The sequence below is a fragment of the Leptonychotes weddellii genome, chromosome 1, assembly GCF_054177405.1.
Source record: "Leptonychotes weddellii isolate Sample4059 chromosome 1, ASM5417740v2, whole genome shotgun sequence".
In the NCBI taxonomy this organism is placed as follows: Eukaryota; Metazoa; Chordata; class Mammalia; order Carnivora; family Phocidae; genus Leptonychotes; species Leptonychotes weddellii.
Window position 1 is genome coordinate 59,373 of NC_138369.1, and position 25,618 is coordinate 84,990.

Sequence of the window (25,618 nt, forward strand, 5' to 3'; positions counted from 1 at the left end):
TGTGCTGGGCTTTGGGGCTGCAGTAGTGAGCAACAGCATCCCCATCCTGGTCACCATCCTGGTCCTCCTGGGCTCCTGCTCTAGTGGAACAGAAAGCGAGAACAAACAGCAGATGGTTAGACCAACAGCATGACTGAGCCTGGAGGGATCAACCAGGAAACAACTTGCTTAGTGTCAGGGAAGGCGGCTCTGAGGAGGTGATGCTGAGCCTGAAGATAAGGAAGGAACCAGTCTGCGCGTCGATGGGAAAGGGAGCAGCAAGGAGACAGCAGGTGCAAAGGCCCCGAGGCAGCAAGGCTGGACATGGTCGAGCACAGGGGACAGGGCTCCAGCCCAGTGGGGGCAAGAGATGCGAGTGAAGCACTTGCTGGAGGAAGGGCTTGGGTTCACCTGTCCCCCGACCCAGGCTCTCCTGGGCTGGGGCTTGGGGCCTGCCTGCTAACCGCTCGTTCTCTCTTCCCTTAGTACATGGGCTGCATTGAAGTCCTCCGCTCCATGCGCTCTCTGGATTTTAACACCCGCACCCAGGTGACCAGGTGAGCCTTTGAGACCGGCTGCTGTGGGGCTGGGGGTTCGGAGCAGCTGGGGGAGGGCTGATGGGAGGCTTCGGAGAGGCGGCTCAGACAGTTTGCCCCGGGAACCCAGGATGGCAGGCACAGTGACATTCCCTCCTGCCGCACAGCTTGGGGAACAGTGTGGCGTGGACTTAGGAGGGCCTTGGGGTGGGGCACATGATGTCTGAGTCCCAGCTCTGTCCCGCCCTCCAGGTGCCCTTGCTCCTCAGACCCTGGATTCTCTCTGTCAGGTAGAGATGACACCTGGTCCCTCCCAGTGTGTGGGTCCCACAGGGGTGCTGGGAGATGCCTCAGCAGGTCGTGGGACCTGCGGGTGCTGGCTGGTTCCCGGTTAGGACTCAGGTCAGGGCTGGAAGGGGCTGGGAGCCTGTCCAGGGCGGGGATAGCATTTCTGTTGTCCGTGCTTTTTTTGGTGCAGAGAAAGCACATTGATCTCATGATGCTCTGAGCTGCCAGGAGCAGAGTCATGAAGAGTCATGGCTACAACCAGGGCTGAGACAGAAAGGATTGACATCTTTTTGCATGTGAAAACTGAATTAGTCCTTTCACCGTAGACACAGAAACACTCTACTGAGATGTAATTCACACATCAAACAATTCACCCACTTAAAGTGCACAATTCGATGTGTTCTGGTTTCCTCACAGAGCTGTGCAACCACTCCCTCCCTAATTCCAGAACATTCCATCAGCCCAAAAGGAAACCCTGTCCCCATCTGTCACCCCCTATTCTCCCCAGCCCCCGGCCCCCACGAGCCCCCTTCCTGTCTGTGGATGAGCCTGTTCTGGACGTGTTCCCCACGTGGACTCACACCCCGTGTGGCCTTCCGTGTCTGGTGCCCTCCCTGAGCGTCGTGGGCTCGGGGTCCGTCCCCGGAGCAGCGCGTGTGGGCGCCTGGCTCCTGTCCGCGGCCGAGGGACGCTCCCACGCGTGGGGGACCGTGTGTGTATCTGTTCACCGGTCAGTGGACCCTTGGGTGGCTTCCACCTGTTGGTGATTATCATGATGTGTGCTGCTATGAACAGGTCTTGTGTGGGTGTGTGTTTTCATTTCTCCTGTGCATGTTACCCGGATGTGGGAAGGGGATGCTGGGCTGTGCGGTGACCCCATGTCTTACTGTTTGAAGGGCTACTGGACCGTTTCCAGGTGGCAGCACCGTTTTACCTTCCTGCCGGTTGGATGTGAGGGTCTAGTTTCTTCTCGTGGCACCAGCATTTTTGGGGGTCTGGTGTGGTCTGACCTTTAGGGTCCTGTGAGGTTCTGGTCCCCCCCCTGGGGGATTAGCAGTTTCACAGTGGTCTGTTCCTTACTGTCTGGGGGAGCCCAGAGCAAAGATCACTCTCTCATGCCACAGATGGGGATCTTGACTGGCCTGTGACCACATGGAACTTGGGGTCTGGGCTCAGGAGCTATGCTGGTCCCCCTGGATCCGACCCCTATGGTTTTGAGTTGGGCTGTGGCCCAGGGATGCGTTGGTCACTGAGAAGGAGGTGCCAGAGGGCGAGAGCCAAGCGCGGTGTGTGTGGGGATGTCTGCAGGTACAAATGGGGTGGGGGCTGCTAGCCCCTGGTCCATGGCTCTGTTCCTTCTGCCTCTTTCCAGGCACCCTAGCTTCTGTCCCTCCTGTGAGCCCCACACTCTCTGAGCTCCTGCCTCCTCCCCACACCCCCCTCCCCACCTCCAAGCTCACTAAGCCCCTCCTCCCTCCCCCCACACAGGGAAGCCATCAACCGGCTTCATGAGGCGGTGCCTGGTGTCCGGGGCTCCTGGAAGAAGAAGGTGGGTGAGGGGCTTGTGGTCCCTGAGTGGTGCTGGTGGGTGTGGCTGGAGCAGTGGGGGCGCTGTGGCCGTCCTTGGACCCTGCCCCAGCCAGAGCCCTTCTGCAGCCCCACCTTCCCCAGTGCCCAGGCTCCCCAGCCTGCAGGCCCGGCACTGCCCTCTGCCCCGTCCCCAGGCCCCCAACAAAGCGCTGGCCTCCATCCTGGGCAAGAGCAACCTGCGCTTTGCGGGCATGAGCATCGCTGTGAGCATCTCCACCGATGGCCTCAACCTCTCTGTGCCTGCCACACGCCAGGTGAGTGCCAGCACCTGCATCCCCAGCCCTGCGCAGGGCAGGTCCGGGGACTTGTGGGTGGAGCTGGAGGGATGGTGGGTGCAGGGCTGTGTGTGGACACATTTACCTGGAGATGTGCTGAGACCCCCCCGCCACCGAGCCAGGAGCTGAGCTGCCCTCGTGGCAGCCACAGTCCGCATGAGGCGCTGGGGCCAGGGACGCGGCCAAGCCCCCACCATGCCCACGACGCCCCTGCAGAGAGTGACCCAGACCCAGTGTCAGCAGTGCCCGGGGGAGGGCCCTGGCTTGGAATCTTCTGGTGGAAACAAACCAGCGAAATAAGGGAATAATTACAAATTCCAAAAAGGACCGTCGGGCCAGCAAGGGATGTTGTAGGCATACAGCAGGCACTGTGACCTAGCAGGGGCATCACGGAGGGCTTCCTGGAGGTGGTGACACTAGGGAGGAGGTAAGCAGAGGACATCCCAGGCAGAGGTCCCCCTGTGGGGGGACAGAGCCGGACAAGTCACAGCTCTAGGATTTGTCCAGAGAGCATTGTGACCCCGGGAAGTGCCGTGACCTGTGGCTGTGGGGCACAAGGAGGGAGGGAGCCCAAGCCAGCGCATGTGTGGAGAGCCTGGGGAGGAGGAGAGGAACGTGAGCACTCAGGACAGCAGCGGATGGTGGCAAACGAGCACACAGATGAACATGGAAACGAGTGTGCAAATGTGCACACAAGACAGCATGCAGAGACGGGGACGCGTGCACAAGTGAGCGTGCGAGTGAGCACACGGTGCCGGTGTGGGGACCGGAGCCTCGGGGGGGTCCCGCCTGTGTCTCTCCCTGCCTGCAGGGCTGCACTGGGTGTGCAGATGAGCATGCCGCACCTAGGTGTCTGTGTGAGTGGGTGTGGGTCAGGGTGCGAAGAGGTCCGAGCGTGTCTGAGTGTGTGGCTCTGGTCCGTGTGTGAGCAACTGCGTGTGTCTGTACATCTGATATCCGGGGGTGTTCATGTGCTCGTGTGAGGGTGGGTGTGGCCTCTGCATCCTGCCCTGGGGGCGCCCCAGCCAGCTGCGTTCCTGGTGCCCTCCCCGTGGCCCTGGCCTAGTGACCAGCCCCAGCCGTGTGTGGGAGGCATCCCCCGTGACCGCTCCCGTGACCACGTGTGTCTCTCTCTGGCCAGATCATTGCCAACCACCACATGCAGTCCATCTCCTTCGCATCAGGCGGCGACACGGTAAGGCCAGCGGCTGGGGGGTGGACTTCTGGTCCCCTCTGTCCCCTGCGGAAGCCCCTGCCCCCACACTGCTACAGATGGAGGCTGGCATCCTGGCCAGGCTGGCCCGGGCGGGTCTAGCTGACCTCTTCCCCGCGCCCCGTCCTCTCCCTCCCCAGGACATGATGGATTATGTGGCCTATGTAGCCAAGGATCCCATCAACCAGAGAGGTGAGGTCCCGGCGGGGGTGGGCGGGGGCCCTGTGGCTGGTGGGCCAGCCAGCCCAGGCCATGCTAATGCTGCGTAACAAACAACCCTCTGCAGCCTGCCACATCCTGGAGTGCTGTGAGGGCCTCGCCCAGAGCATCATCAGCACCGTGGGCCAAGCCTTCGAGCTGCGCTTCAAACAGTACCTGCACAGCCCACCCCGGGTGGTCGTGCCCCCAGAAAGGTACCAGGCCCACCTCGTCCCCGTCTTCCCGGAGATAGCGTGTCACCTGACCGAGGCCAGATGCACAGACCCCACGCTCACCTCCTCCGTGCTGGGTGCAGGTCTCCGCTTTGTCCCGTCTTTCCTCTGTGCGCCCCTGTGGGCTTGCGGCTCAGCCGCCAGGTCCCCATTCCCTCGTCTGTAAACCCGGGATGAACACATCCTGCTCTGCCCTGGCCAAGGCGAGGAATCGGGGAGCCAGTCCACAGCTGCTGTCATCCCCAGGCCGGGCGGGGGTGGCCCACACTTCTGCAAAGGGCCGGTCAGTGTTTTCGGCTTTGCGGCCAGACCACCTGTCTCAGCCGTTGTGGCAAAAGCAGCCGTGGGGGGATGCTTAAAAGGATCAATGGGCCCCGGGCCAGGAAATCTGTATTTATAGACACTAAGTTTTGAATTTCATGTGACTTTCACATGTCACCAAATATTGTTCTTTGGATGTTCTCCGAATCATTTAAAAGTTCTGTGGCTTAAAAGAGAAGAAACCATTCTTAGCTCCTGGGCTGCACGCATACGGGCAGCCGGCCAGATTTGCGGAGCCCTGCTCTCAGCTACTTAATACACTAGGTAGAAATTTGCTAGACTAAATAATGAGTAAATGAATGTGTTAGAAATTCAAATGTGTGCATGATAAGGAAGAGGCAGAGTATGCAGGGGCAGACAGAGCCGCATGAATCTTCACCGAATCTTCACTGCACTGCCCCTCACCTGCGTGTCTGGGCCTCCTTCCCCACAGGTTCACGCTCCGTGTTTGCCTCCCGTGGCGGGGCATCTGCAGCCGCCTCTGCCTCGCAGGGGCTGTGGGGGGGGACCTCTGGTGCCGGCAGCTTCCCCTGTTTTGCTCTCAGGACCCACAGGTGCCACTGCAGGGCCAGAGGGCAAGGACGTTGCAACGCGGAGGGCACTTCCACCCTGGCCCCGCGGCTCTGGGTGCAAGCTGGGGGTAGTGTTCTCTCTCGGGGTTCCCCCCCCCTGCTGGTGGGGCCAGAGATGGGCGGAAGGGAGCGAGGACCTGCTGTAGTTTAGCAGAAGTGCTGGGAAGTGCGCGAGATCCTGTTTTGTAGAGGAGGAAAGAGCACCCAGCTCCCCCTACCCTCAGCCTGAGAGGAGGAAGGGTCAGAGTCCCCGAGGCCTGGCTCGTCCCACCCACTGGGCGAAGCTCAAGCCACAAGGCCTTGGCACCCTCTTGGGTGTCCCCCATTCTCTCTGCCCCTGAGTTCTGGGGCTCCTGCCTGTGCTCCCGCTTGCTGTCTGTCCCCAGGCTGACCAGGCCAGAGGAGTCGGCCTGGGGGGACGAGGAGGAAACGGAACACAATTACTACAACAGCATCCCAGGGAAGGAGCCGCCCCTGGGTGGGCTGGTGGACTCCAGGCTCACCCTAACTCAGCCCTGTGCCCTCGGGGCCCTCGGAGCCCTCGGCCAGGTCAGCCTCTGTGGACCTCGTGGGTGGGGGCGGGGGGGGCAGGGTTGTCCTCAGGCACTGACTCCTTGGGTCTTACCCTAGAGTTTCCTTCTGCTTCTCCTTGATCCCAGTGGAGGGCCCTGTGCTTCCTTTCCCCCTTCCTCCCTCCTTCCCCAGATGCACAGAAGGTCTGGCCCTCCTCCAGACTCAGACACTAAGTAGATCCTGTATCAGCAGTTTCATCAGGGCCATGAAATGGGAGTCCAGGGGCGGTAATGGGAATATACGATGGGGAGACTCACTCTGTGGTCAGGAGGACTTTCATGAAAAAGCAGTGTTTGGGCCGGGCCCTGACGGGTGAATAGGAGTTGCCTGGGAGAGCGGCACAGGGAGGGGCATCCAGGTGGAGGGAACAGCATGTGGCAGGTGGCAGGAAGGTGCAGACCCCTTCTGGAACCGAGAGGGCAGCTGAGGCTGCAGCAGAGGTGGATGGAGGGATGGGGAGGGCAGTTTCAGAGCCAGGGGCTGGGGGAAGGGTTTAGAGGGTTTAGAGCTTCCCTTTGCCTCTGACTTAGGTCTCCAACCATGTAGGAGGGTGGGGCGCTGGGGGAGCCTGGGTGCTGGGCTGGGAAGGGGGACTAGCACATGGCCGGAGGACCCGTCACTCTCTTTTTCAGGGGGTATCTCCTGCTCAAAGGGACACGCGCAGCCTGCCGTGGGACCTGGGCCCCTCAGGTACTGGTAGGTGCCCCAGCCCCTCCCCACACTGTCTCTCTCTTTTCACTTTCACCTCTGAGACTATGCTCACTCCCCATGCTCTTAGGAGGTTTGACAACATCAGTTTCTTTTTATTCTGCACAGACTAGTTTCATTGCATTTTGGGGAGAGATACTGCATTTACATGGTTCAAATGCCAGAGCATAAAAAAGCATTCAGTGAGAAGTTGCTGGGCCCCCTGCCCACCTCCCCAGTCAGGCCACCAACTGTTAGTAGTTACTAGTTTCCATTATGTTCCCAGAATTCTCCACGTATATTCAAGCCCATTCAAGTGCGTGTATCATTTTCCGCAGTCCTACAGATGGTGGCGTGTTCTGAACAGGTCCACCTCGCTTTCTCCACGTAGCCATCCGTCCTGGAGTTCTTTCTTTTTTTTTTTTTTTTAAATTTTATTTATTTGACAGAGAGAGATACAGCGAGAGAGGGAACACAAGCAGCGGGAGTGGGAGAGGGAGAAGCAGGCTTCCCGCCGAGCAGGGAGCCCGATGCGGGGCTCCATCCCAGGACCCTGGGATCATGACCTGAGCCGAAGGCAGACGCTTAATGACTGAGCCACCCAGGCACCCCCCTGGAGTTCTTTCCACGTCCATCCACGCAGATGTCCTCACCCTTGTCCCCACAGTGGACTCCTCCACCCTGTGGAGGGTCTTTTCTATTTTGCCTCTACTTGACTCATAGGCGTGTGGGTAGACCTCCAGGTGTTTGCTGTGATATCAGCATGAGGCGGGTTCAGGGGTCTCAGTAGAGTTTGTCCCCAGGGGAGTGGCTGCTTGTTCTATTTTGATGAAATCACGCAGTTGCCCTCCCATCAAGGTACCATGGGCTTTTGTTTTAACAAAATGATTGCGTTTTTAGCCCGTGAGCATCTTATCCCGTTACACGTAATTAGAAGTGACCTGCGCCCTGCTCCCTGTCCGGGAGCTCACCCATCCTGGCACATTTGTGTCTCCTTTCAGACGTGGGGAGAAGCGAAAAGATGATGGCCCCCGAGGCATGCTGGTCCTTGCTCACCGTGAGGTCCTTCTGAAGGGCTGCAAGCTCTCCCCCAGGCCCCGCAGTTTGCTCATTCCTGCCGCCCCTCTTGCCAGGCACGGAGGGTCTTTCAGCCCTGTGTCTGCCCTGCGGAGGCCGAGCTGGGGGACGGCCAGGAGCAGAGCCTGTTAGTCGAGCTACCAGAAGCTTCGAGGCTGTCCGCCCACCAGCCCCACTGCAGCTGCCTGTTCCCCCACGGCCTCCCTAACATCTGTGCTGGGTTTGGGGTTTTTTTTTTTTAGATCTTCCCAAATAATCTGGGCATTTTCGTGACTCCCAGCATGGTGCTTAAAGACCACTTTTGTCGTTGGGCACCCAGCAGGTGCCCAGCTAAGATCTGGCCCTGGTACCTGGGCTGACTGCCCCCTGTCACCCCGGACTCCCAGGGCTCCCCAGTATCTCCCAGCCCTGATCCTCTGCACAAGCTGCTGGTGCTTCTTTTTATGCCTTTCCCTGTTCTCTAGCCAAGAACTCCTACCAGTATGTTCATGCCCCAGCTCCGATGTCCAGGAATTCTCTCTCAGTCTGGATTCCTACAACCTGGGCTTCTTCCCTCTTACCTGGCCCTGGCTATGAGAGGCTGGGAGAATTGGTGCCTCTGTCCAGGCAGACCAGGAAGCCTGGGCTCAGACCCCTCTGCCTGCAGCAGCCACCCAGGGCTGGCACATTGTCAGCACTCATATTGAATCATAATATTCTTTTTATAAAGATTTTATTTATTTATTTATTTGAGAGAGGGAACACTGAGCAGGGAGCCTGGTGTGGGGCTCGATCCCAGGACCCCGGGATCATGACCTGAGCTGAAGGCAGACGCTCACCGACAGAGCCACCAGGTGCCCCAAAACTAATTTTTTTAAAAGGTTTTATTTATTTATTTGACAGAGAGAGACACAGCGAGAGAGGGAACACAAGCAGGGGGAGTGGGAGAGGGAGAGGCAGGCTCCCCGCTGAGCAGGGAGCCCGATGCGGGGCTCGATCCCAAGACCCTGGGATCATGACCTGAGCCGAAGGCAGACGCTTAACGACTGAGCCACCCAGGCATCCCTGAATTGTAACTTTTGCCATATACTGTTCTAAGGTTTTAATCCTCAGCCCTACTTGTAAAGGAGCTACTCCTATCTCCCCACTTTGCCGAGGAAGAGACTGGGGCGCAGAGAGGTTAGCAGACTTGCTTGTGTCCACAGAGGGCAGGTGGAACTGGTATGTGAGTTCACATGTCCACAAGGGTAAAGATGTAGCTGGCATAACATGGATGTAATAGGGGCGCCTGGGTGGCTCAGTCGTTAAGCGTCTGCCTTCGGCTCAGGTCGTGATCCCGGGGTCCTGGGATTGAGCCCCGCATCGGGCTCCCTGCTCAGCGGGAAGCCTGCTTCTCCCTCTCCCACTCCCCCTGCTTGTGTTCCCTCTCTCGCTGTGTCTCTCTCTGTCAAATAAATAAATAAAATCTTTAAAAAAACCCAAAAAAACAAAAAAACATGGATGTAATAAACTGTAGGGTCCTCGGGCTGGATATGGCCACGCAGTGTATTGAAATCATTATTTCTCTGCCAAGGATTAAAAACAGTGATGTTTAGAAATGAATAGACAGTTCTGAGAAAAATACACACGAATGCCTTCTGAATCTGGGAAGAGAAGCTCAGCCTTGCTCAAAATACGAGAAATGGAAATTAACATCCCCTAGATGCCATTTCTCGCCTCTCAGCCCAGCAAACCCCTGGCACCTGGTAGGACACCTTGGGCGAGGCCAGAGGACTGGTCAGGATCCAGCAGAATCCGAGTGGACCCAAGTGAAAAATTCCTCTGAGGGTAACTTCTGCTGTCTGTGTGAGCTTTGAACCATGGCGATGCTGCACACACTCACAATTAAGAAGGAAAGAAAGGAAATCCTAAAATAGAACAGGAACAGAATCAAGTGACCCATGTGTCATGTGGATAGGATAACATAATTACAGGGAGACCAGTTTCATCGTGATTATTTTTTGGATGTAGGCATTTAACATAAGTGTGGGGCTTTCTGCCACCATCCTGCCTGGTGGCAGTGGCCCCTCCCCGGGTGGTGGCCTTCTAGTGCCCCACAGCCCCTGGATGAACATTTACGGGGTCTGTCACTCCAGACGGTGCTGCGCAAGCAGGCCTACCGCTTCCTGGAGGGCGGCAGGTGTGGGTGGGGCTCCCGGTGGGGTTCCTCCTGCTCCCCTCTCCTGGGCTCCCCCAGCTGACCCCTCCACTCCTCCTGCGCTCCCCAGGCCCACCAGGGGACGGCTACGTGCAGGCCGACGCCAGGGGCCCCAGAGACTACGAGGACCACCTGTATGTCAACACACAGGGTCTGGATGCCCCAGAGGCCCTGCAGCCAGAGGACAGTCCCAAGAAGGATCTGTTTGACATGCGTATGTGGGGACAGGCCCCCTAGCAACCCATGGTCTGATGGGGGTGGCCCGGCCTTCTTCCCCTTGGGACTTTGCAAGTTGGTGAGGGTGGGGTGGGGGGACTCTCTCATCTGATAGGGGAAGCTCTGGGGGCCCCTCTCCCTGGGACTCTTCAGTTTCTTGGGGGTAACCCAGTTTCCTCTCTATAGGGGTCCCTAGTCTGAGGGGAGGCCTTGAACGAGTGGCTGGTATGAGGGGGGAGGCTCAGGCCCCTCTTCTCTATGAGACTCCTCAGTCTCTTGGGGGAGGCTTAGCTCCTTCCCTCTGGGTCTCCCCAGTCTGATGAGGGAATTTTATCTCCCTCCTCCGTAGTTTGAGGAAGTGGGCCCAAACCCCTTGCACTGGGAATCCTGGCCTGATGGGGGAGGCACCCTTAGGGGGACTGCTCCTTTGGGGGGACCCCAGTCTAATGAGGCAGGCCTAACCACATGTTGATAGAGTGAACCACTGATGGGGGAGCCCTGTCCTTCCTTCCCTGTGGGACACCCTGGCCTGAGGGAGGACTCGGTCTAATGGAGGAGGCTTGTGTCCAAACACCCTCCTTACAACACCAACACCACCCTCTTCCACCAGCACCATGGGGCTCTTGGCTCCATGCTGGCCCAGGCAGGGTCATTTCCCTTCCTCAGGACACCTCTCTAGTGGGAGATCCCCAAGAACCAACCAAGTCAGCTGGAAATTTCTTCCTTCACAAAGTCTGCCAAGTCCCTCCCCCACCATCTGATACGACACAAGCTAACGTCCATTGAGCACTCACTGTGCCCCAGTCAGTGGGCTAAAAGCGTGGCCCCTGCTGGCTCCTCACAACAGTCCTCAGATGGGAAAGGAGGTGCCCCAGTGTGTGAGCTTCTGAGGCCAGCTGTCCCCTTGGGGTGACCAGATGGCCCAGCAACCCCAGCAAGCCTTCCATTGAAAATTCTGGGTCTGCGTCTGATTTGGCCAGCCTGGGTCAGTGGGGGGGAGCGTGAGATGAAGATGTTGACTGGCCAGGCCTGGTCACGGGTCCTGCTAGCTGGAGGCTGGGTCAGCTACACCTGGACCACTGACGGAGTCAGGCAGGAGGGATTCCCGAGGAACAGAAAGGGGAAGGCGCGTGGGGGCACAGGACCTAGCTGTGCAGGGTTGGGGTCAGGGCTGGGGTTCTGATCTGTGCTGCCCCACGTCCAGTTTTGCAAGGAGGGCACAGGCTCAGAGAGGGCGAGCAGCCTGTCCATTGTCGCACTGGTGCTCTGCAGACCGCTAGGAGCTTGTCTAGGAGAGTGTGCAGGAGAAAGGCATGCGGGCAATCGAGATGCAGCGCTGTATGAGGGGCTGGCCGGTGTGATCGGACAGTCAATGAGCCAGGAGGCATATGCATTGGGAAGGAAGCCAAAGTGACAAGACAAGAAAAAGAAGGATGTGTACACACTGGGGAGAAAGAAGCACTTTATTTGCATATCCGTTATGGGCATATACATAAAAATCCAAGAGAATATCCCGCCTAACTCCTAGAACCCAACAGACGGTGAAGGCAGCACGCAGCGTGCACACAGAACACATGAACACACCCACTCAGCACACACGCAGTGCACGCTCAGCACTCAGCCAGTGACGTACGGTGGGCTCAGTGCAAGGTCTGATGCACCCTAGGCGCTCAGTTCCCCAGGGTGGGGCGACCACCTGGAGCTCTCCCGTCCCAGCCCAGACCCCTCCCTTTCCAGCAGGGGGCAGCTGTCCGCCCCTGCCTCCTGCACTTCGTCCTCGCCTGCAGGACCCTTCGAGGATGCTCTCAAGCTGCACGAGTGCTCTGCGGGGACGGGCACGGCGGCAGCGCCCCTTCCCTTGGAGGACCAGTGGCCCAGCCCCCCGACCCGCCGGGCCCCCATAGCCCCCACGGAGGAGCAGCTGCGGCAGGAGCCCTGGTACCACGGCCAGATGAGCCGAAGGGCGGCGGAGAAGCTGCTTCGAGCCGACGGGGACTTCCTGGTGCGCGACAGCGTCACCAACCCTGGGCAGTACGTCCTCACGGGCATGCACGCGGGGCAGCCCAAGCACCTGCTGCTCGTGGACCCCGAGGGCGTGGTAAGGTGGGGCACAGGGGCTGGAGGCGGGGCCGGAGTTGGGCGGGGCGGGGGCGGGTTCGTAGGCGGGCCGGGGCGGGGGAGGGTCCGCGGGCTGGAGGCGGGGGCGGAGTGGGGAGGGTCCACCTGCTGGAGGCGGGGCCGGAGTAGGGCGGGGGCTGAGTGGGGCGGGTCCGCAGGCTGGAGGCGGGGGCGGAGTAGGGCGGGGGCGGAGGCGGGGAGGATCCGCAGGCTGGAGGCGGGGCCGCAGTGGGGCGGGGCGGGGCCGCAGTGGGGCGGGGCGGGGCGGGGGCGGGCAGGGGAGGGTCCGCAGGCGGACACGGTCCCTGGCCCCCGCCGCAGCAGCCTTTAGGTTTAATCAAGTATTTTCCGGATTACAAAGCCCTTTACGTTTACAGATTCTGTTCCCGTTGACGAGGTAATTTAGAATTACAAAGTATTTTCCACTTTAACAAGAATTTTAGGATCTGTAAAGAAGTTCCGAAGTCCATACAGCATTTTGGGGGTTTTGAGGCCTTTCCGGGTTTACAAAGCACTATATTTGATGCACTTTTCTCCCACGTTCCATCAGCATTGTGTATCTTACAAATAATGATGTCTTTGAGTGATAAATACGATGTTTTTCTTTTCTAGTGTATTTCAAGGCTCACAAAGCATGGTTCAATTTACAAGGAGTTCTAGGGTCTACAAGTTACTGGATGCACACTTTTCTCTCACTTTGACGCCTTTGAAGCCTGCATGTTTTTTAACTCGGTCTTTGAGCTGCCATGATTATTTTGCTGGGAGGTTTTCCCCTCTCTTTGTGGAGCATGAAATAGTGATGAATCTTAACATTGCTTTGAGTCCGTTTGAACTTTGGTATTCTACAGTTCCTAAAGCATTTTGGGGTTTACAGAGCATTTTTTTTTTAAAGATTTTATTTATTTTTTAGAGAGCGAGCGAGAGAGAAACAGCATGAAAGGGGAGAGGGTCAGAGGGAGAAGCAGGCTCCCCGCTGAGCCGGGAGCCCGATGTGGGACTCGATCCCAGGACCCTGGGATCATGACCTGAGCCGAAGGCAGACGCTTAACCATCTGAGCCACCCAGGCGCCCTTACAGAGCATTTTTAAATTTACAAGGAGCTCTGGGGTTCATGAAGCATTTTGCAGCGTCCAAGGGCCTTGGGGTTTACAGGTTATTTCCCAGGGGAAGGAGCTTAGGGGTGTTAGAGTCTTACCAGGTGCTTTTACTGCATCCAGCCCAAGCCTCAGAACCACCCCGGGGAGCTCCATCCCCTCTCTGTCTGTCGGTATGGGTCACACTCCCTAGTGGGGCCGAGGCTCCGGGGGCCTGTTCTCAGTTTACCTTGTGTCTGGCTCACCGCTGCAGCCTCTGGCCTCGTGGGCCCCATTCCCTCTCTGCTAAGTGGACCTACCTGATAGGAGTTTAGCAACTCCTAAAGCTCCAGAAACTTCAGAACTTCCTCAAATACTTGGTTAAAGGGCAGACTCCCGGGTCCCAACCCCAGTTCCAAAGAAATAGACAGTTATGCCATAGGGCCCAGGAATGTGCCTTCTAAGCCTGCTTGTGTCCGGTGAGCCTGCTTTGCCCATGAAATACCTGACAGTGGGGCCAGAGGGTTACCATCCGTGGTGTATGTGGTGATGCTCAGATTTTCTCGTTCTAAGAGGCAGCAGATTGCTTTCCATTAGGTGTTCCCAAGATTTTCTGGGGCTGCCCTACCAAATGGCCACCAACGGACTGGTTTAAACGAGGGAAGAGTCTTCTTCCCTGGCTCCAGAGGCTGCAGGTCTGAGATGCAGGTGTCATGGGGTGGGCTCCTGCTGAGGCTCCCAGGGAAGATCCTGTCCAGGCTCCCCCAGGTCCTGTAGGTGCCACAGCCCTTGGTGTCCCTGGCTATTTGACACATCCCTCTGGTCCCTGCCTTGCCTGCTTTCTGTGTCCAACTTTTCTGATCTTATAAGGACACCAGTCATTGGCTTTGGGGCCACCAGAATGAGCTCAAGACCCTTCACTTAATCACATCTGCAAAGACACTTTTTCCAAATAAGGTCCCATCCGCATGTTCCAGAGGTTGTGACACAGACACATCTTTTTTGGGGCCACCGTTCCACCTGCTGTAGGAGGGGTGGCCCCAGAATCCTGTGGTTTTGGAGCCCATGTCCTTACTAACTCTGGAATTCTGAGTCTGATTCCATGGAAGCTTCTGAGCCAGCAGTTCTCAGACTTGAGGGTGCATCAGGCCTACAGAGGGCTCTTGAGAATGCAGATTCCCATTCAGCAGGACTCTCCAGCAAGCTCCCGGTGGTGCTCACACAGGCCTCTGGCCCTGCAGGTGCGGACCAAGGATGTGCTCTTTGAGAGCATCAGCCATCTGATCGACTACCACCTGCAGAACGGGCAGCCCATCGTGGCTGCCGAAAGCGAGCTGCATCTGCGTGGTGTGGTCAAACGTGAGCCCTGAGCCAGGTGTGTAGTCCGCCCCCATGGGCTCCCAGCATTTACCCATTCACCCAGCTTTTTTCTCATTTTAAAAATTAAGAAAGAATTCACAAACCACACAATTCACCCATTTAAAAGGTGCAACTCAATGGTTTTTAGTGTGTTTAGAGATGTGCAATCATTCTCTACCTAATTCCAGAACATTCCATCGCCCCAAAGGCACCCCACCCCCATCACCCCCTCCCCTCCCCATCTCCATTCTCCATTAGTCGTCACTCCTCGTCGCCCCGCCCCAGCCCCCGGCCCCCACGAGCCCCCTTCCCGTCCGTGGATGAGCCTGTTCCGGACGTGTCACCCACGTGGACTCACACCCCGTGTGGCCTTCCGTGTCTGGTTCCCTCCCTGAGCATCGTGGGTTCAGGGTCTGTTCCCGGGGCAGCGTGTGGGCTCCTCGCTCCTGTTTGTGGCCCAGTGACGCTCCGGTGTATGGATGGACACATGTTTACCTATTCACTGTCGATGGACATTTGGGTGTTTCCACTTTTTGGCTGTTACTAATAATGCCACTCAGAACATGCATGTCCAAGTTTTTGTGTGGATGTATTTTCATGGCTCCTGGGTCTATACCTAGGAGTGGAATTGCTGAGTTGTCATGGTAACTCTGGGTTTAATTGGTGATAAAACATCTCTGGGAGGAGGTGGCTCTACACCAGAGGAAGGCCTAGGGTGGCCTGGGTCTGTCTGGTGGGCATTCGAGGAGAGGTGGGGGAGATGGAAAGGTAAACCCTTGGCCTTTTGCTTTTGGTGCTGGGGGGCCATGGGAGGGTTTTGAGTTGGGGAGGGACAGGCAGGTCTGGGTGATTCTAGGACCTTTGTGGTGAGAGACTGGGGCTTCTGGGGGCAGTGGGGGGTGGTTTAGGCAGGAGAAGGTGTGGCTGAGCTGGGCTGCATGCACTGACTTGGGGAGGAGGGAGAGATAGGACCGGGATTTGGGAAGCCAGGAGCTGGGGGTTCAGCTGGGGAGGGAGGGGCTGCAAGGGAAGAGGGTTGTGGGATATCCCCCCCAGGGCTCAGCAGAGAGGCGTTTCCAGCCAGGTTGGGCTGCTCTCCAGTCCCCCTGACCACGGCCCCTTCCTGCCTCCCGGTCCCCAGCCAAGCCTGAGGCTGCGGGCACAGAAGGGATTTCCAGTCTGGGGACAGGCTTTAGGGGCTGGGAGTGGGCACGTGGAACACTGACATGATCTGCAGTGCCTTTGGGGCTGTGTGTTCGCACGTGTTAGGCTAAGACGTGCTTCCCTTCCGTCCCCAGAGGGGTGTGTGACCTGAGAAACAATGCCGATGGCACCAGTGGCCAAGTCCAGGCATGGTGCTCGGCACCTCCCAAAGCCTCCAAGTCCCAGGTGGTTCTGAGCATTTTTGCCGAAGGAAGGGCACAGAGAAGTGAAGGCCCTACCCTAGGTCACACTGCAAGAACATGGGGGAGCTGAGACCTCTCCCTGGCCCCTCAGCCTGAGGATCCTCACTGGGCCCCGTAACTGAGGTTCGGGGGGCCACTTGAGCCCAGGTCTCTGGTTGCTGTCACAGCTGACCCTTGACCTCGCCTTCTCTTTCTTCCGCAGGTGATGGTTCTCAGCTCCCGCTCCTGTCCTGCGCTGCAGATGCTCCCTGTTGTGGCCTTATGGGCTCCTCAGCTTCTCTCTGGACCCTGGTCAGGCTGGAGCTGCCGCTGTCTCTCCTTCCTCCAGCCTCTAGATCTTCCTTCTCCAGCCGGCCCTGGGCTGGGCCAGCGAGGCCAAGAGATGGGGGCCCAAGACCCTTTAATCCCACCGACCCCTGCTTGCCTCCACCCTCTGCCTGGGGTGAGGGTGTCCATACCAAAGACAGAACTTTTCTCACCTTTAAAGAAAATATCTTACAGAAACCCAGTCCTCTCTCTCCGAGCCCTGGCAGGGTCGCCGCCGGGTTCAGGAGGCACCATCTCTCTCCCCAGAGGGACTTCAGCTCACCTCCCTGGAAAGATGGATTCCTGTCCTTGACAGCTCAGTTTCTCCACCTGAAAAATCAGTGCACAGTTGTCTTTTATGGGGAAGAATTGAGGTGTTTGGGGTCCTCAGGCCAGGACACCTGTGAATGTTGAAGTGTGGGGGGCACCTCAGGGCTCAGCTGGGACAGTGGGGGGCATCCAGGCAGCAGCCGGACAACCCGCCCTGGTGGGGGGTGGTCATGAGGGCCCTGCCCTCCCAGCTGTCCACCTGTACTGGACATTTGGGGTCTGTTTGTAATTACACGTGGGGATGATGGTGAGGAAGTCAGCCTACCTGACACTGAGGGGCCCTTGGGTTGGGAGGCCAAGGCCAGTCTCCCAGGTGGAAAGCCAAGGCACACGTGTGTCCTCCTGCAGCTGGAGGGTGTGGGGGATGGAGAGGAGGGTGCAGGCCTGGAGATGTGTCCCTGTGGGGGAGCACTGTCCCAGAACCCCCAGCACCACCCTCACACTTCTATTTCCACCCCCAGATAGAGCACCCCACTCCTCTATGAGACACAGCCCTGTCCTCTCCTGGGAAACACCATAGCTTATCTCCTATATGCTGTAGACCCGTGTCTTTCAGGATGCCCCGAATATCTGGCAAACTGTTCTTCATTTCTCCTCTTGACTGCTCCTAACTTAGCCCTGAATGTGGCCTGACATTCTCAGGTGTCCCCACTCCTGACCCCCTAGGAGCTCCTGCTTATCCCCGATGCCTCTCCAGACCTTCCCTCCCAGAGACCTCATCTCTCCCTGGGACCCCTCCTCTGACTATCCTGAAGAGGCCTTCCTGACCCTCACCACACCCTGCCAGGGCCACACCTGTGCCTAGGGTCTGGCTCATCAGCAGGCCCCACCCCCATGCTCTGGGGGAGCCTGGTGAGGGTATGGGGAGCAACGGCCACTCTGTCTGTAACTGGGAGGGGGGCAGGGAGAAGCTATCAAATAGCAGAGCCAGAGGGGACTCTGATGCCTTGTTTCTTACTTTAGAGGGGCCAGTCTGTCCATCCATCCATCCACCCATCATCTACTCACCCATCCATCCATTATTCATTCCATTCATTGGTCCATCCACCTGTCCCCCGATCCTGGTATCCTTTAGTATGCCTGCGTTGGGCTCCCCTTATCTGCCAGGACCTCTGGTGGGTAACGAGGATGCAGCAGTAACCAAGACTGATCTGTCCTCATGGAGTCGATAGTCGAGTGACATCAAGCAGCAAATCACCACTAAGTGTGTAATGACAATGTGAACTTAGCCCAGGAAATCCAGGAGGGTGGGAATGACACAGGGGATATGGTCTGGAGGATGAGAGCCCCAGGGGAAGAAGACAGAGTGCTAGGCAGGAGTGATAGCATGTGCAAAGGCCCTGTGGTGTGTGGCTTGCAGCACATTCAGAGACCAGAAGGATGACCTATGTGGCTGGTGGTGAGATCAGAGGGGTGGTGGAGTGGAGGACACGGCTGGGGGGAAGCTTGGAGCCAGGGAGAGCTGCTGGGGAGCTTTGAAGCACAGAGATGATAGGATTCCCAAGTGGGAAGTACACTGTTGGGGACAGGAGAGGAATGGGGGGCAGTTGGGAGAATTCACTAGGTTCTGGACTAGGGGAATCTCCAAAAGTATCCGATTTCAGAGACTTGTAGGCTAGAGAGGGGTCCTAATGCACTTTGTTCATTCATTCGTTCCCCTGTGTCCTCCTTCAAAGCCTCTATGTATCTAGGACACCTGCTGAAGCATGTGCTAAGAACAGCACCAGCTGTGGGTGCTCAGATTCTCCCCACTTTACAGAAGGGGGAGCAGAGGCTCAGAGGGTGAGGTGGCAGAGCTGGGATTCCCACCCCATCACCTCCCCTGTCCTGCTCTCTGAGCCGGGAACGCCAGGTCTGGGGTGCCCATGCAGTGAGGGGGGCCGCGAGCCTGGCTGCCGCTGGTCCCCCACACTTTTCTCCTGCCCCCATCTACCCTCAATTATTTGGTCGGCAAATGCTCCTTGGGCCGGCCTTGTCCTCAGGGAGCCTTGGGGTGGGAGGCAGGCACCATGCAGCCTGGACTGCTTGCTTCCCTTCCCTGAATTGGGCTACTCCCCTGTGCCTCAGTTTCCCTGTCTGTAAACTGGGGATTGTGGCCCTCCTCCACAGTGGGTTAACCTGTGCCTTGTTGGGCCGAGGTCTCTCCAGGGAGCTTTGGACAGGCCTTCCCATAGCTCTTCCAGGGGAGGAGACAGAGCTCAGATGAGAAGCTGTTGGCCAGAACTGCATGGGTATAAGGAGGCTTCTCAGGACTGGAGCTTTTTTCTTTGAGCTTCCTCAAGGACCTGTCTGTGGGTGGCTGCAGGGGGCAGTCTGGCTCCTGGCAAGCCCCCTGTCCCTCCTCTCTCCCACAAGCTTAGGTCCCTGGGGGGTGGGAGTTGAGGACCAAGGCCTTGCAGCATGAGGTGGTGTGACTCAGGGTGGGAGGGGCTGGTTAATACCACCTGGGCCCCTTTGCCAGCCTCCGCATCTCTGATCTCAGGAAGGCTGCAGCCTGGGGTGTGGGGGGAGTCCTGGGGATCTGCCACACCACACCAATCAGCCTCAGGGCTCTGCAGAGGAAGTAGGTTTTGTTGACTGGAAGAGGTTCCTGTTTAGGGACCACAAGGCTAACTAACCAGCTGGAAGGGCCCGCCTCCTGGACCCCGCCCCTCCGAAGGCAGATGTTTGGGACCTATCCCCAGGTTCCTTGTCTCTCTGGGCCTCGGTTTCCCCAGCCCCCGAAGGTGATGGGGTGGGGGCCACGGGGAGGGGCTTCAGCCGAGCTGGCTTTGGTGGGGATCAGGTTCTGGCGTCCCTTTCGAGGCCGGGCCAGCCCCCTTTCTCACCAGTAGCAGCGTCCAAGAAATGATGACCAGCGCTCCCATCACAGTGTTCTAGGCCCTGTTGTCAGCCCTCTGCGTGTCCTCACCGGTTCAGCCTCACCTGAGGCCGTGGTACAGGGACAATCTTTATGCCTGCAAATTGCCCCGGGGACAGAGGCAGAGGTCTGGGCACCTGCCAGCAATCACACCACAGGAAGCATCGGTGTCAGGCTTCCAGCCCCAACAGAGCACCTCCAGATGACAGTCCCCAGTTGCTCAGCACGGGAATCGGCACAGAACAAGCTCAAGACCTCCTCCCTCAACCCAACTGGGAGGAGACCCTCCCCCAACTGGGTAAGGGGGAGTGGGCAGTGAAGCCCCCAGCACCCAGGCCGGCTTATCATCAGAAAACCCCCAGAGACCTGACTCAGTCACTTCCCCTTTGTGAGCACCACTCTCCCTATCCATGCGATGGAGGAAGGTGGCTTGTGGCCTCCGAGTTCCCCCCTCCCGCCCGCTGCAAGATCGAGCGCTATTCTAGGACTCATGCTTTTTACTGTGGTCCTAGTTCATCCATTTGTCTGGCAGGTATTTATTAAAGTGTCCCCCCAGTGTCTTGGGGTCACAGCAGGGATAAGGCTGCCTTCCTGCCTTCCTCCCAGCAGCTCCAGGCCCGACAGGGGCAGTGGACATCAACCAAATACTTGCTCTGGGGCATTCTTCACCATAGCTAAAGTTGGGGTTCAGTGGGTACGGTTAGGCTGTGATGACCGGCCAGCCCAGGCTGGCTGGCAGGGCAGGCTTCTTGGAGTTAGAGGTGAACTGAAGCATTCATTGGCATCTGCCTCCCCTGTTGGACTTTGTGGCCATGCCAGTGTTCTGCCCAGGACAAAAAGGGGCTCAGTGTTTGCTAAGAGAGCAAAGCTGAGACAGACCTTTTGGGGGAGTCATGGACCTCTCAGAGCCTTGCTTTCCGCATCTGGACAAGGAACTCCAAACCCCACCTCACTCCAAGGGAGTTCTGTCCCGCTCCCACCTGCCCCTCTGCACCCCTTCTGCTGATGACCCAGTGGTCACTGCAGACCAGCCCCCATCCTAGCTGGGGCCGCAATGAGGAACACAGGAGGCTCCCGGACAATCATAATTTAATAAAGTCCAGGCTTTGGGTTAGTCCTGGCAATCCACTAACTTGCTGGCTTCTCACAGACCAAGAACGGACCCAGGACTGGTTGGCCTTAGGGTCCAGAAGGGGACATGGAGGCTGAGAGGGAGGGCAAGGGGTGAGGAAGCAGAAGTTGAGGCAGGCAGCGTTCAAGGCAAGAGCAGGCGGCATCCAGGGGACCCTGTGGTTTCAGGAGCTGCCAGGCCTGGGGCTGCGGCCTGGTCCTGCCCGTCATCAGTCTCTGAACTGTGAACAGCATGGTGGGGGTGCTCGCCCCTCTCCCCTCGGATCGCGTTTTCCTGCTACACGTTTGTCACGGGAGCTACAAACCGACACTTACAATGTATCTGTGTACCTGTCCACTGGCGTCCCTGGCACTGGGAATCATCAGAAGGCTGGACGCGGCGTCCACCAGCTGCTCAATAAACATCTGTTCTCGAAATGCAGGCCGCTCCTTGGGCGGCTGCAGAGTGGACACCCGTTTACTGTCTACCGGGGAGGAGCGCGGCTTAGCTGCTGGGTCCTTATGTCCGGAAGGAAACCCTCACTTCGTCCTGCACTGACGGGGGAGGGCCACCGCCGGGTTGCTCTGAGTCCTTAGGGGCCTGGCCCGGACAAGGCGCTCAGTGATAAATTTAGTTGCGCCCCTTGTTGCCATTGTTTGATTCATCACCCGGAGTCAGGAAAGCGGCTCTCCAGAGAACCTGCCTACAGCGAGTGTGGGTCTCGGCCCCGCCCAGGTGGACTGAGGCAGGGGCCAGGGGCTCCCGGGGGTCCCCGACTTCGCGGGTCCGTAGGCTCAAGCGCTAGGGGTGGCCATCCACAGGGCGCCACCACCTGCCGCCCACCCATCTGCCCCCACCAGCCCCCGGGGTCCGGACGAGGGGCAGCCCCCTGAGGCCTGGGGGCGGGGCGAGGCGGGGGCGGTGGCGGGGGCCGCTTATGCGGCCGTACTAGGAGGAATACGGCGGCGCGGCGCCCGGGCTGGGCGGTTTCCCGCCGCCGCCGGTGAATGAGTCCCTGCTGCGCTGCCGCCGCCGCCCGTGCTGGAGCTCTGGCCGCGTCCCCCGCGCGGGCCCCGGACCTTCGCGCCAAGACCCCGGCGTGCCCGCGGGACAGCCTCCAGCCTCGGGCCACCACCCCGGGGCAGGTGAGTGCGGGGACCCCGCCACGGTCCGCAGGATCTGCTGAGACCCCCGCCCCCACCCCGAGCTGAGTCTGGCGGGGGTGGGGGGCGGAGAACTGGCGGGAGGGGTCAGCTCGCTGCGCTGTCAGGCCCCCGACTCACCTCCTCTCCCTGCCCCCACCCCGGTGCCTGGGCCCTCAGCGCTGGGCGAAGCCACAGGTGGGTGGGAGCTTGGGGGGGGGGCGCGGGGCTGGGACATCCTGGGGGTCCGCACACACACCGTGGGTATCTTCCCTTTGGATTGAGCGCAGACCCTTTAGAAAGCGCTTTGAGATCCTTAAAACGGGGTGGGGGCGGGAGAGGGGCCGCTCTCCCCTGGGAGCTTCCCAAGAGTCGGAGCGCCGCCCCCCACCTCCCTCGCTTTGGCTCTCGGGTCTGGGAAGTTAAGCCCGATCTCTCTTGGGAGGGGAGGGGAGGCGCGACACGCCCTGAGTGACCCTGCTGACGCCCTGCTAGCTCCCTGCTGGCCAGGGCCTTGTCCTTGTGGCCCCCTCCATGGGGGCCAGGAGCCGCCTCTTCCAGTCCCCCGGTGCTTGGGAGCCCGCAGCTCCTGACCCCTGCTTCTCTTCCCAGACTCCAGAGCTCCTCCTGACCTCCGTCCTGCCTGCCCCCATGAAGAAAACCAACCTGTGGTTCTTGGAGCGTCTTCGGGGGTCTGGGGAAAACGTCACTCCTGGGAGCGAGGCCGGGGACAAGGCTTCCAAGGGGCCCCTGCACAGCAATGTGCTCACACCTGACAAGATCCCTGACTTCTTCATACCCCCCAAACTGCCCGCTGGCCCCGCAGATCCTGAGGGGCAGGCTGAGCTGGGCCCCGCCTCGACGGAGCAAAACCTGGCCTCGGGGACGCCCCGCCGAGCCCCGCGGAGCCCGCGGCTGCCTGCCAAGCTGGCAGCTGAGAGCAAGAGCCTGCTGAAGGCAGCCACCCGGCACGTGATCCAGATCGAGAGTGCGGAGGACTGGCTGGTAGAGGAGGCTGCCACCAACGCTGACCCCCAAGCCCAGGGCGCCATGTCCCTGCCCTCCGTGCCCAAGGCTCAGACGTCCTATGGCTTTGCCACGCTGGCAGAGAGCCCCCACACGCGGCGTAAGGAGTCCCTGTTCCACAGCGAGCATGGAGCCCTGGCGCAGGTGGGATCCCCAGGTGCCGGTCGCCGTCGGGGGGGCACCAAGGCCAATGGGGGCGATGGGGTGCCCAGGGAGGCTGGTGGGGCCCTCATGAGCCCCAGCCGCTACTTCAGCGGTGGGGAGAGTGACACAGGGTCCTCAGCGGAGTCCTCCCCGTTCGGGTCCCCTCTGCTCTCACGTTCCGTGTCGCTGCTGAAAGGGTTCGCGCAGGACAGCCAGGCCAAAGTGAGCCAGCTCAAGCACTCGGCGGGCCGCCACGGCTCCCTGTCCGCTGAGGACAGCGCACCAGACACCAGCCCCGGGGCGCGGCGCCGCCTGACCCGCAGGGCCACCCCAGAGCCGGGCCCTGAGACTGGCCAGGCGCCCCGTGCAGAGCACGCGGTCCGCATGGGCCCGCGGGGCAGCGTGCGGCTGCTGGCGGAGTATGAGGTGGCCCAGGCCCGCCTGCGGGTACGTCTCCTGGCAGCCGAGGGCCTCTATGACCGCCTGTGTGACGCCCGCAGCATCAACTGCTGTGTGGGGCTGTGCCTGGTCCCCGGGAAGCTACAGAAGCAGAGGAGCACCATCATCAAGAACAGCCGCCACCCCGTCTTCAATGAGGACTTCTTTTTCGATGGCCTGGGGCCGGCCAGTGTCCGGAAGCTGGCCCTCAGGATCAAGGTGGTCAACAAGGGCAGCAGCCTCAAGCGGGACACGCTGCTCGGGGAGGAAGAGCTTCCGCTGACCTCCCTGCTCCCTTTCTTGTAAAGGCCCCTCCCTGCCTCCCTCGCTCCCGAGGGGGCAGAGGGAAGACCCCCTCCCCTCCCACTCAGATCCCCGTGGGCAGGAGGCCAGCAGCCAGGAGGGGGGCTGGAGGGCTGTTTAAACTCAGGCTGGGCTGCCGTCCATGCTGGGGGTTACTGGGTTGCCAACGGTGACCGGAACACTATCTTTCATGGGTTAATTTTTTCAGAGGAGGAAGAGAGGGGGCAGCCAGGGAAGAGAAGGAGACACTTTGCAGGGCTGAGCACCCCCCTACCCCGTGCCCTAAGTTCCATGCTGCCTCACCCCTTTCAGAGTTCTGGAAAGGGGTTCTCCGGGGGCGGGGGTGGCCAGGAACCTGTGAGACGCTTTACCGTAGGCTTCCCAGTTCCCCAGTGACCCTGCAGGGGCCCAGAGGGCCTGGAGACCGCAGAAGTGGATCACAGACCTAGAGGTGGCCAGTTCGGAGCTGAGCCCAATATCTCTCTTGGTTGCATAAGAGTCTTCCTGCCCCGGCCCACCAGACACCCCCCCGCCCCCTCTGCCCCCACCAGACAGCAGTACCAGGTCTGGGATCTACCAACAGCGCCCACGAGGCTGCAGGAGACACCCCACCTGGGTTAGGCTCCAGAGCAGAGCAGGTCAGCGAGGCAGGTGCCACCCACTGGGAGAAGACAGGCAGAGAAGGGAGGCAGCGTTGCTGTGGGGCTGGAAGTGGAGGAAGGCCCGGGAGAGGACAGCGGAGGCTCGGGCTCCCCTCCTGCCCCTGGGAGCCGTATAGCTCTCCTGTCTGCTATTTTCCTCCAGCACCTTCCCTGCTGGGCCAGCCCACCTCACGCTCAGGAGCCTTCCGCCCCTGGAGGGGTTGCTCAGAACAGGCCCAGAGCGCGGCCCCCAGCCCCCACTCCGCCCCGTCCCTCCAAGGCCGGGGGCTGCCACCCCCCTGCGCAGCACCCTTGGCCGCAGCACGCCAGGAAGTGATAGTCAGGGACTGATGGCTGGGTTTTCACTCCACACAGTAAATAGCTTTTGGTTAGTGTGGGCGGAAGCTGGCGGGCAGGGAGGACCCTGGTTGTGCACCTTCATGCTGCATGGGTTTAAAGTTGTGTCCATGTGTGGGTCCTTGAATGATGTCCGTGGATGTTTACCAGCTTAACACAACAGAAACGGTACAGTTTGAAGCAGGGGCCAGGCCAGGCTGCCTGGTGAGCATGGTTGGATGGGGGCAGTCCCTGGGGATCCCGGGGCACCCCTCCCCATCCAAACATTGTCCCTCCTGACTAGGTTTCCAAATCCCACTGGGGGAGGGATGAAGGAGATTTCCCCCGTAGCCGGGGAAAGCACTTGTTCCCGTTTGCACTTTGGGACTGAGAATTTGGGGCCCTTGGAGCTGAGGTCCCTTGCTGTGCCCCCTCTCCCCTCCCCACCTCTGTCCTAGGCCTGTTCCTTCATGCTCCCTGCTCCTGGTGTCAGAGGGGGGCTCCCCTTTACTCTAGAACCTGGAGACCCCCCCAGGGCCAGGCTTGTGGGCTGGAGCAGGTGGACAGAGGACCCTGCACTGAGTCAGATGCTTGGAGCTTGCACCCTCTCCCTTCCCTCTGACCCTGACCCCTGCTTTCCCTCTGGGGAGGGCCCATTTTATATGCCCCTGCACTATTTGATATCTTTGTGTTACAAGTTGACTGTGGGTAAATCCTTAAGACACCCTCTCCCAAGTGTGTTTGTTTATAAATGCTGTTTTTAGTGCAATAAAGGTGTTTCGGGAGTGTGGGGGTGGAGATCTGTTTGCTTTGGTGTTTAATAACAAGAGGAATTTTGCCTTGAGCTCCAGGGAGGGTGGTGGGGGCCTTCTCATTGGCGGAGTCCTCTCAGCCCATTCGGATCCTCTGGGTCTGTCTCCTGCTTGGGGTGGGGGTGGGAAGGCAGACTGCAGCAGGGTGGTGCCACTGGGAACCCCGGGCCCTGTCACCGTGGCGGCTAGCATGCATTTATTCAGCGGGTCTGTGTACAGGTCCTGTCCTCGCCCTCCATCTGCACACACAGCGTCCCACCTCACAGATGAGGGCAGGGG

At 59.3% G+C, this 25,618-nt stretch overlaps 2 protein-coding genes across 6 annotated transcripts in view; both read left to right on the forward strand.

Moving 5' to 3' along the window:
• Nucleotides 1–20,934, forward strand: part of SHC2 (SHC adaptor protein 2) — a 32,944-nt gene extending 12,010 nt beyond the window's left edge. The window contains exons 2-13 of one of the 5 annotated variants that reach the window (XM_081821485.1): nucleotides 466–536; nucleotides 2,292–2,352; nucleotides 2,528–2,647; nucleotides 3,810–3,863; nucleotides 4,022–4,073; nucleotides 4,168–4,294; nucleotides 5,592–5,754; nucleotides 6,411–6,468; nucleotides 9,789–9,932; nucleotides 11,722–12,032; nucleotides 14,313–14,500; nucleotides 16,093–20,934. In XM_081821485.1, coding sequence (XP_081677611.1) covers nucleotides 466–536; nucleotides 2,292–2,352; nucleotides 2,528–2,647; nucleotides 3,810–3,863; nucleotides 4,022–4,073; nucleotides 4,168–4,294; nucleotides 5,592–5,754; nucleotides 6,411–6,468; nucleotides 9,789–9,932; nucleotides 11,722–12,032; nucleotides 14,313–14,495 — 1,344 coding nt within the window. In that variant the 3' untranslated portion in view covers nucleotides 14,496–14,500; nucleotides 16,093–20,934. The other 4 variants (XM_081821362.1, XM_081821419.1, XM_081821549.1 and 1 more) reach the window with 4 other exon arrangements.
• Nucleotides 20,935–21,505: 571 nt separating this feature from the next.
• C2CD4C (C2 calcium dependent domain containing 4C) lies at nucleotides 21,506–25,325 on the forward strand. Its single transcript, XM_031022181.2, has 2 exons — nucleotides 21,506–21,642; nucleotides 22,252–25,325. The coding sequence occupies exon 2, from the start codon at nucleotides 22,291–22,293 to the stop codon at nucleotides 23,551–23,553; it is 1,263 nt and encodes a 420-aa protein (XP_030878041.1). The 5' UTR covers nucleotides 21,506–21,642; nucleotides 22,252–22,290; the 3' UTR covers nucleotides 23,554–25,325.
• The last annotated feature ends 293 nt before the right edge of the window (nucleotides 25,326–25,618 follow it).

What these genes read in the sequence shown, in the direction of transcription:
- C2CD4C (XM_031022181.2), top strand. Translation starts at nt 22,291, where the DNA reads ATGAAGAAAACCAACCTGTGGTTCTTGGAGCGTCTTCGGGGGTCTGGG.